Source organism: Odontomachus brunneus, unplaced genomic scaffold (genome assembly GCF_010583005.1).
Source record: "Odontomachus brunneus isolate Ranch 3 - 2012 unplaced genomic scaffold, Obru_v1 Obru_scaffold_012, whole genome shotgun sequence".
In the NCBI taxonomy this organism is placed as follows: Eukaryota; Metazoa; Arthropoda; class Insecta; order Hymenoptera; family Formicidae; genus Odontomachus; species Odontomachus brunneus.
In genome coordinates, this window is record NW_022639462.1 from 912,165 (window position 1) to 923,272 (window position 11,108).

The following is an 11,108-nucleotide window of genomic DNA, read 5'->3' on the forward strand; positions in this document are numbered from 1 at the left end:
ACCATAAGTATTTGAGAGCATTCGATGAGCCTCAGCCGCAGATTTCTTCATATTGAAGCAGAAAATTAAAACCTCCCGCAAATGACGAGAATTTGACTCGTAAACTGACATTTTCAATCGAGAATAACTTTATGATGCAGACACAAATCGACTAATGTTTCTATGGGGTTATGTTGACAGATGCCCAAGTTTATGACGTCTATTTATTTCGACCACTACTTACCGCTAAAGCCATCTGTAGGAAAACAGCAGAAGCAAAGTTGTACCCCTAATATATTTTTTATTAAAATCCCAAAACCCCATTAAACCGATAACACAAATAGATTCATTATATATGTTGCAAAAAACGTTGCGTCCTGGCGGAGGCAGTTTTTTCGCAACATATATAATGAATCTATTTGAGTCATCGGTTTAATGGGGTTTTGGGATTTTAATAAAGAATATATATATAAAAAATTGGGACTCAAGGATCGGTCTAAGTATGGAAGGTTGATTCTCCGGGTACGATAATCGAAGAAAAATTTCGATATGTGCGTTTAACATACTGGACAATTTTATCCTCCCACAATCATATTAATATTAAAAAGTAATATTAGTATTTAATAGCACTAAGACATCCGTGCTTGCTCCTTATGTGCCTTTTCAAATTTTACTGTTAGTTAATCTATTCGAGGAGTTTTCTATTATTTCGGTTTAAATTCTTTTGTCTTGTTTTCTATCATTTTTATGTAATCTTTCTCTCTCTCTCTCTCTCTCTCTCTCTCTCTCTCTCTCTCTCTCTCTTTCTGTTATTATTCTTTATAATTAAATTTAAATTTTTATTATTCTTAAATCCAATTTAATTTCTTAAAATTAAATTTACATAGATATTTTTATTATATGGAATATTTTATAATATAATGTTAGTAAACTTTAGGAAATATATTTTTCAATTTCAATAATAATCTCAATTTTATTAAATTCTCTTTAATAAAAAATAATTATTCGAAATCAGAAATATAGAGATAAAACATCTTCTGTTAATTAACATATTTGTCGAAGATCAGAAAAACAAATGGACTTTTAATTTTTTATACATGCAGAAGACAGCGGAGACGCGCCGGCGAAACAACTTCGCGCCGATATCGAGAATCTCCACAAAGCGGTGGAATTATTGAACAAGAGCATAATGACGCAACGTGAATTGGCTACGCAGAACCTCGCCACATGGAAAGAATACGAGGACGGTATTCAGAAAATAAAACCTTGGGTCGAACAAGCGGAATCTAAAGCAGCCGCGATGGGTAGTAAACCTACGACACTAACTCAGGCCACGCAAATGCTGGAATCAGCCAGAGCTTTTGAAGTTCAGTGTCAGCAGTACCTTCCAAAAGTGCAGAGTTTGTCCACGATTAGCCACCAAATATCCGGTCGAACAGTAGCGCCTGACGAGGTCGACGCCGTGCACACGCGATGGAACGCAATTCACGACGTAGCAATGCAGACGACAACCAAGTTAGATAAATTGGTCTCGTCGTGGAATACTTTCGAGTCAGAGGCGGAGGAATTCAACGAGTGGCTGCAGAACAGCGAGAGAGAAGCTCTCAAAGAACCCAATGTACAGACACCCGAAGCCGTAAAGTTGGAAAAAGAATTAGCGCAGTTGAAAGAATTTAACAAAAGCATATCTGATCACCAAGCGCAGTTGATATCACTGACTCAAGTCTCCGATCACATCAGCCATGGCTTGTCGTTGGATGGCGCGTCCACGTTGAAGGCTCGCGTTGTCGAAATGAAGACTAGAGTGAGCAAACTCGCAGACACAGTGCGACACCATATTAACCGCGTCTCCGATTCTTTGCTGGCGCGACAGGAGTTCCAGATGAAAATCACCGACTTCGAGAATTGGATGACGCGACTGAGATCCAATATCAATGAGATCGGCGACGTAAATGTGGATAATGTCGACGCCAATTTACAAACGGTGCACGCTTATTTGCAAGAACACTCGGAGAAGCAGGCAGCATTCGCCGCGATCTACGACGAGGTGAAGCAACTGTCGTCACGGGGTTCCGTGTTGGAAGCTGCCGCGTTGGACGAGACTTATACATTCTTGGCGAAGAAGTATAAGGCGCTCGAGGACGATCTGCGGGAGAAGAAGAAAGGTTTGGAGAAGTGGATCGAGCTTCTTAGCTGGCACAATGACGCCAATGCGCAACTGAATCACTGCAAGTATGAAGCCGAGGCCAGGAAACCGACCATTGCCGACCTAGACAGACTGTCTTCGGAGCTTCAAGCCGTATACACGAAGATCTACACGTGGAAAGAACATGTTCCGCTGATGGACAGCACTCTGGGCATACATGTTCGTGACAAACAAGAGCGACCAGTAACCGCGACTACTTTATTGAACGACCTCGAGTCCAAAGCCGCTGTACTGAGAACGGAATTATCTACCAAACGCGACAAGCTGGAGAATCTCGGTGCTAAGTGGGACAATTTCAGAAAACTGCAGCAAATGATCACGGAAGAGATCGTCAGTACTCAAACGAGCCTGCAGGATATCACTTATGAGGTGGACATGTGCGAGAAACTCGCGCCAGCGATCGAGAAGATTGACGACTTGATCGAGGATCATCAGAGACGCGAGCCAGAGAAGGAGATTCTTCACCGAGAAGGCGACAACTTGATGAAGGAAGATCAGCGAGCGATAACCAACATTCAAGTGGTAGTCTCTTCTGTGGACAGCAATTGGGAGAAGGTAAATGAGCTATTGAAAGAACAGAGGAAAAAGTACGCTGAAATGGATGCCGATTGGAAGCAATATCAGGAGGCTAGAGAAAAGCTGAATAAATTCATCGTTGAAGCAAAGACTCTTTGCCAATCGGTGAGGGACGTGTCAACTGACATCACTCAAGCAAATGTGACTTTGGAAAAGCACAAGAGAGCTTCAGATATCCTGAAGAAGGGCAAACAGTTCTTGGACAAAATGGACATCAAAGCACAGCAATTGGCGAAGGAGGCATCGTTGATGCCGAATTTCAAGACGAGCCTCATTGAGTCGGATTTGTCCGACGTACGGAATAAATACCACGAGACTTACGCCAAGATAATCGATCGCACTCAAATCTACGAGACGCAGGTCATCATCTGGAAGCAGATAGAAGAGGTGAAGTATGAGCTCACGAGATGGCTCAGCGACACGAACGAGGCTCTCACCGCGGCTTGCGAGCGTTGTCTCGATACCGAGAACGGACAGACAAGATTAGCCAGATATCGCGAGGAACTGCCAGTGCATCAGCAACTTCGTCAAGGTATCGCCACGAAGACGGAGCAGCTGCTGAAGTTGAACGACGTTACGGACATACCGACTCTGAGGTCTCTCAACAATTTATTAGACGATCAGTTTAAAGTCGTTAAAGAGGCCGCGGACAAACTTGCGTCGCTCACGTCTATCTTTAACGAGAAGGAGAAAGGCATCAGGCAAGAATTGAAGAAGTGCAGCGACACGATATCAAAGATCCGCGAGGAGATAATGAAGTGCGACGACTTGACCGGCGAGAACACGAAAATCCTACATCGCATCAATAAGTGCCAAGAATTGAACACCGAGCTGGAGAAGTGTGACTACGCCTTGTCGGAGGTCAACGAGAAACTGGCAGACATGACATCAGAGTATCCCACGATATGGAAGTCAAGCTTGCCGAATGAGCTGCAGGCGGTGATGCTTCGCAGAAGCGGCGTGGGCGGCTACGCACAGAAGATCATCGCCACGTTGATAGCTTTCCTAAGTAAGCTCTATCACGAGAAATTCGGTGCCCTGCAACGCATGGTGGCGACTCATAAAGAGAAGGTAGCTTGGTGCGAGCCGGAGCAGAGCAGCGATCGTTATAACCTCGAGGTAAAGATGGCTTCATTGGCCGACGTGGAGGCTGGTATCGCCGATTGCTGTGCGCGGATAGGCGACACGGATAACTCACTGAAGCTCTTGAGCACTGTTGAGAGCAGCGAGACGATCAAGATTCTTAGAAGCGAGCGTGACAAGCTCGCGGACGACTTGGAGTCTTTGAATGCCAGTTATCGGAAGATCAAACACGTGTTGGAGCAGAACATCGATCTGTGGCAACGTTATGAGCTCACGTCGGAGAACGTGATCTCTTGGCTGAAAGAAAACGAGAATAAGATCCGCGTAGAAGCCACTACGCTTCTGAATCCAGACGAGATCGAGGCAAAGATCGCCGAAATAGTGCAGCTCGAAAGAGAGGTGAAAGACTACGATAGCGAGATGAAAGATTTAATCACGCTCGGAGAAGAGATCACTAAAGTCAGTCCCGAATCGCGTGTGTTTCAATACGTCGGACACTTAAACACACGTTACCAATCCGTGCTGAAGTTCCTGGCCCAACATCTGGATAGACTCAGGGAACTGCAGCAGATCAGATCTCAGTACATCGCTAATGTGAAGGAGCTGGAATCCTGGTTACAGAATGCAGAACAGAAGTTGAAGGTCTTCGACGAAATCAGTGGCCCAAAGCCGATGACTTTCTATCAGTCCCGATTGAAGGAGTTGAAAGCGTTTGGAGAGGAACGTGAGACCGGCCAAATGATTTTAAATCGCACTGCGGAAACGGGCGAAACACTTTTCGCAAGAATTACGCCGGATCACAGAGAAGTCATCAGAGGCGAGCTGAAGAACTTGCGCAATCGCGTGGAGGCCTTGGCCGATCGCACGAACGTGAATTACAAGAAAATCGAGAGCGACATGATGCATAGATCGTCCTTCGAGGACAAGTATTCGCAGGTAAAGCAGTGGGTAATTGAGGCGCGGAAGAAGTTGGGAGACAAGCAAGATCTGTTGCCAACGCTTCAAGAGAAGAAGCTCGCCCTGCACATGTACAAAGCTATCGCACAAGACGTTGGGGTTCATAGAAATATTCTGCAACAACTTCAAGACAGACTTGGAGCGACGCCGGACGACGAAGCTAGCGAGATGCTCAACAGTGTAATCCAAGCGCACGAGAAACTATCGGAGGACGTGGAAGATAGGATCAACGTGACGGAGAAGCATGTCGCCAATCACGAGGCGTATCTTCAGACATTCGAGAAGACGCAAGACTGGATCAACACGGTGGTAAACGAGGCGGTATCGATCAGCGAGGATCTCTCGATTGATCGGGACACAGCCAAGTCCAAGATCGTTTTGATTGAGAACGTGCTACAGCAGAAACCCGAAGGCGAGAGGATCTTGGACGATTGCAATCAGCAATTGAACATCATTCTGGAGCAAACGTCCATAGCGGGTCATCCCGCGTTGCTAAGGGGTTTCGAGCAGCAGAAGAAAATCTGGGAAGATTTCCTGCAGCGATGCATCGCGAGCAAAAACCGATTGAACCGCCTGTTCGACCAATGGTCCGAGTTCGAGAAGCTCGTCGAACGTCTAGAGTCTTGGATCAAGCAGATCGAGACGCAGGTGAAAGATCAAAGTTTAAAGAGCACCGAAGAAGCGAAACGAGCGCACTTGCAGAAGCTGAAGTCCCTCGAGGAGACTATCGTGGCGAAGAGCGCGGAGTTCAACATGGCGGTCGAGAAAAGCCAAGGTGTGGAAGCGGAATCCGACTTGGCCACCAGGGTATCTCGTCAGGCTACCAAGTATCAGGCGATCAGAAATCAAGCGAAGGAGACGGTGGCGAGATATGAGCAGTTCGTGAAAGAGCACAACCTGTTCAACGAGAAATACAATGAATTCTTAAAATATATCACTGATATGCAAGACGAGCTGAAGAAATACAGCGAGATTGTTGGAGATCTCGCCGTGTTGCAGAGTAGGCAGAAGCACATCAGGTTGCTCGGCGACACCAGAACTTATGAGAACGCTCGCTTTGAATCCGTCATCGACCTCGGGGAGAAACTGTATGTGCATACTTCGCCGGAGGGTAGAGAGATAGTTCGGCAGCAACTAAGAAATTTACGCAGTCTGTGGGACGGATTTTCCGAAGATCTGCAGAGCTCGACGCAGAAGCTGGATCAGTGCCTGATGCAGTTTGCGGAGTTCTCGTTGTCCCAAGAGCAGCTGACCGCTTGGTTGCGAGACGTCGAACGCGCAATGCATCAACACACGGAGCTGAAATCTTCCCTGGAGGAGAAACGAGCGCAGCTGCAGAATCACAAGATCATGCACCAAGAGATCATGTCGCATCAGACGTTAGTGGAGTCGGTTTGCGATAAGGCGCAACAGTTGGTGGACCAAACCAAAGACACATCTTTAAACGTCTACCTGCAGTCCATCAAGCAACTCTTCCAAAACATCGTTGCCAAGTCGCGTGATTTATTAGAGAATCTGGAAGATTGCTGCGAGAAGCATCACCGTTTCAATCTTCAGTGCAAGTGCTTCTCCGATTGGTTAAACGGAGAACGCGGCAAGCTGGCGGAATACAACGACGTGACGGGCGAACGATCTGAGATCTCGCGCAGAATGACCAGCTTGGCGGTATTGAAGGACGGCCAGGCGCAAGGAACAGAACACCTTGCGCGATTGAAGGAACTGAGTGAAGCCGTAACTAACAGCACCGCGCCGAAGGGCCGAGAAATCATCAGCAAGGAAGTAATCACCCTGGAAAACAATCTGCGCCAATTCTTGCATGAAATCGGTAAATATCTATTGTACATAAACTTTCCTCTTGTGAGCTTAATTTAATTTACTTTTATTTATTTAATTATCATTGTTATCATTTATCTTCAACAACCGCTTTGATGTTGAAATCGTATTTTCAGAATCCGTAGAAGAGAGACAGAAGACGGCGTTAGAGAGATGGCAGAACTTCGAGGATCAATTGGAAGCTCACACAAAGTGGTTCCGCTCTATGGAAGCAGCTTTTCGGGATCAACAGCTGCAGCCCACGTTAAAAGACAAGGAAGAGCGACTGCGCGCGTTTAAGGAGAAGCGCGAGATCATCGCGCGACAGGAACGGGAGATAGACGAGTTCGTGGATAAGTCGCACGGTTTATTGCATACGAGTGGTATCGAACGCATTAAACCACTGATCTCCCAAGTTAGCAACAGGTATGTTGAATCATTCTCCATAAGAGAGGAGACCGTTGTTCTCACGCCGAAACACGATTTCATGTACAGATATCAATTGCTGCACGTACTCAGTAAGGAAGTGATAAACCGTTGCCAAAGCGTCGTGGACGATCACCGCGCTTACGAGGAGAAACTGAAGGCCATTGACGTTTGGCTCACTCCTCTTGAGCAAAACTTGGCGATCCTGAGGAAGGAAGAGATGGGCGGCGATCTTGAGGCAAGAAATTCCCGGTTACAGATGTTACTGGCTGAGAAGGAACTGGCTGAACATCGCTTGGCCAGTTTGACGTCCACTGGAGAAAGAATTCTTCCAGACACTTCTGCTCAGGGTCGCGAAGTAATTAGACAAGAATTGCGACATGCTCGCGAAAGGTGGGATCGTTTGGCAGAAGGCATCACCGAGCAACAGAAGAAGCAGGACGCCCAGTCCTTGCAATGGACCAGCTACCAAGAGACGCTGCAGCAAATTTTGGCTTGGTTGGAGATGATGGAGCGTGCAGTTAAACAGGATTCGTCGATTGTGTGGTCTTCTTTGCAGGAGATAAGATCAAAACTGATCAAGCTGAAGGTTAATATATTCAATCTTCCTTCTTTTACTATTTTTATTATTAATTGAATATAAGAAGAAAAGAGGTAATATAAAAAGCATTAGTTGTAGATTGATGAATTTTGTTTCAGACATTGCATCAAGAGATCCTGGCTCACAAACGTATCATCGAAGGCATTGCCGAAAAAGCCAACACTCTGGTTCAAGTTACCCAAGTCCCGTCGGACGTTCACGAAAAAGTCATTTCGGTGTCGAAAAGATACGAGGCCCTAGTGGACGTGTCTCAGAAAGGAATATCTAACTTGGAAGCGTTGCTCGACATCTTCCAACAGTTCCACGATTTTCAAAAGAGTTACCAAGATTATCAAAAACGTCAGTGGGAACGTTTGGCGAATTACAGCGATTATACGGGCAATAAGGCCGCTCTTCAAGCCCGATTAGCTAAAGTTCTGGAAATACAAGACGGTCAAAGCGAAGGTGAATTGAAGCTTAACGTCCTCAGTGAACACGTGGAGCAAAGTTCGCGTAGTTTACCACCTCGACCGCAGGAATCGATGGAACGAGATTTAGCCAATCTTAAGTGAGTATTCTTTAAAATATTTAACCCTTCGTATACACATTTACTTTTTCAACCTTCGCATACACACTGGGTGGTTGCCATCCATGGCAATTTTCAAACAACTGTATCTTTTAAAATATTTATGCTAAAATTCTGAAAAAATTCATGGATTAACTTTAATGTTTATAGAAAGTATTTACATACTTTTGGTATTAAAATTTAAGAAATTTCATGTTAAAAAAAAAGATTATATTTCGCGATTTCAAAAAAAGTGAGTTTTTGCAAAAAAATTTGTAACTTGTAATTTTTATTATTTTTAAGAAAAAATTTAGCATTTTATTGTTGAAACGTTTATCTTTAAGAAAAAAATTGTCTCGTAAGTTATCTCTGGAAAAAGTATATTTATTTTGAATATCAAAGTTCCATTATTTTCACTTCAGACGGCTGCCAGAAGCTAACTAACGCTTATTTTGCTAGCAGAGTGGAATCAAAGCATAGTTAAGACCCCAAACTACGATTAGATGGCGACACTAGTTCCATTTATTACGGTACTTAAAAGATACAGAGCGCTGAATTTTAGTTATGAGTGGTAACCACCCAGTATGTATACGAAGGATTAAAGAAAAATTATAAAAAAGAACTTGCTCTAATTGTAGCGGACACGTCCCTGACGCGGCGTGTGATCATAAATTTTTGTTCAAGTTTGCTTTATGGAATGAACTCGCCGCACTGCCCTAGCGCGGCGTGCGGTTACAGATTTTGTTCAAGGCCCTTATTCTTGAAATAGTTGCGTATACGTAAGTTTTACTGCGCAGTAAAACTTATGTATATGCAACTATTTCAAGAATAAGGCCCAGGTTCGTTTCGGTTTGATCAATAAAAACAAATGATTGTTTCGGTGAGCAAGAAAACGTAGAGAAGAGTTGTATCTCTTCGACACCGAAATGACTTTTGGAGAGTTTACTTTCTACTAACCATTAACCTGGGATAAAGGATTATGGTTGGAATCGGAGCACGGGATCGGGGCTTGATCCTTGCGTCCGACCTGGGGCCTCGATGATCTCAAGATCGAGAGATCAGCGTGCACGGGGAGATCAGAGAGTCGACCCGTGGCTGCCGGAGGATACAGCCGTTGTCTTGTTGTGTCAACAAAGAAAGAGAAAAGGGCATTTGTTTGGGACAGGGCTCGCGAGCGCCGTGTTTTCAAAATTCGCTAGCGCCTTGGCGCGCGAGGGGAGAGAATCAGTCGAGCTCGAGCCTTCCGGTCGATGCCTTCGAGTGAGAGTTGCCTCCCCCTTACACTAACATTTGTACAATTATTATTAGGTGGTAAACTTAGTTCCTGAGGTTTTTTTGTTTAAAAAACTCATTTATTTTGACATCAAAAGCAAAAAATACATTAATCGAAGTATTTTCCCTCGCTACCTATACATTTTTCCCATCTTTCGGGCAACGCGTAGATTCCGCGACGATAGAACGATTGGTCTTTTGATGCAATCTATTCGTCGATCCATTTTCGCACATACTCGTAATTTCTGAAGTGTGTATCCACCAAGTCGTGCTGCATCGACCGGAACAAGTAATAGTCCGAAGGAGCTAAGTCTGGTGAATACGCTGGGTGCGGGAAAACTTCCCACTCGAGCTGCATCAGTGTTTCTTTGACGGCTTTGGCAACGTGTGGTCGAGCGTTGTCGTGCAAAAGCATGACTTTACGTCGATTGCTGGCTACTGCTGGCCTTTTTTCCAACAATGCTTCATTCAGACGGTTTAATTGTGATTGATATCGATCCCCCGTGATACTTTCGTTCGGTCTGAGTAGCTCATAATAAACGACGCCGTGCATATCCCACCAAATGCAAAGCATTGCTTTGTGGCCATGAATATTTCTCTTTGGTGTGGATGTCGATGGTTGGCCAGGGTCTACCCATGATTTTCTTCGTTTAGGATTATCGAAGTATATCCATTTTTCATCGCCAGTCACTATGCGCCACAAAAAACTCTTCTTTTTCTGCCTGGCGAGTAGAGAAGTAGAGATGTTTAAGCGATTCGCAATGGCAGTTGCGGTTAATTCGTGTGGTACCCATTTTCCCTCCTTTTGAATTTTTCCCATTGCATGTAGACGTTTGGAAACAGCCATCGGAGTAACATTTAATGCTGCAGACAATTCTTGGAGCGTTTGAGTAGAGTTTTCGTCCAATAATGCCTGCAAATCGGTGTCTTCAAACTTTTTCGGTTGGCCTGAGCGTTCTTTATCATTGACATCAAAATCACCACTCTTAAATCGCTGAAACCATACTTGGCATGTTCTTTCCGATGGAGCATAATTGCCATAAGCTTCGAAAAGCAATTTATGAGCTGCAGCTGCAGTTTTTTTCAAGTCAAAGTAATGAAGCAGCACATGTCGAAAAAACAACTTATCACGTTCCATATTTAATCAAAAGAAAAAATAGCACTGCTCGCTTAAATGAATCTCTTCGCACTGAATTTTATTGACAAATGTCTAACCTCTAAAATGCAGCCAGTTTCAGATGTCAAAATAAATTACACCTACAACTAACGTCATCTAACTGTGAGCCGCAGGAACTAAGTTTACCACCTAATATATCACTTTAAGGGGACTGGAGAGTCAGAAAGTTGCCTGAAAATCGTGCTTGTTTGTTCATAATTTTTTATGACAAACTGAATAAATATGCGAAAGTGTTATTTTGACGTGTATTTATACAACATATAAAGAGAAGAAAAATATAATTTTAATGATCAAATATTCAATATAAGAGTATGGTACATGCAGTTAAAATATATTTCGTTTTATTCGTCGTCATTTTGCAGTAATATCTTGACTCTTGGTGGTTCAATTAAGCTGAATTTTAGATAGAAAATTTCTGTAAGCTTGTCGTTATCGTGTGAATCACTATAATAGAAATTGAGTAAAAGTTAACAAA

At 44.0% G+C, this 11,108-nt stretch overlaps 1 protein-coding gene across 12 annotated transcripts in view; it reads left to right on the plus strand.

Moving 5' to 3' along the window:
• The window catches only part of LOC116840827 (nesprin-1), a 118,537-nt gene that overhangs the window by 34,950 nt on the left and 72,479 nt on the right, over nucleotides 1-11,108 (plus strand). For all 12 annotated transcript variants that reach the window (XM_032808070.1, XM_032808072.1, XM_032808074.1 and 9 more), the window contains 4 exons: nucleotides 1,083-6,626; nucleotides 6,751-7,039; nucleotides 7,109-7,628; nucleotides 7,739-8,187. In XM_032808070.1, the coding sequence (XP_032663961.1) occupies nucleotides 1,083-6,626; nucleotides 6,751-7,039; nucleotides 7,109-7,628; nucleotides 7,739-8,187 (6,802 nt within the window). The remainder of the gene's footprint in view (nucleotides 1-1,082; nucleotides 6,627-6,750; nucleotides 7,040-7,108; nucleotides 7,629-7,738; nucleotides 8,188-11,108) is intronic.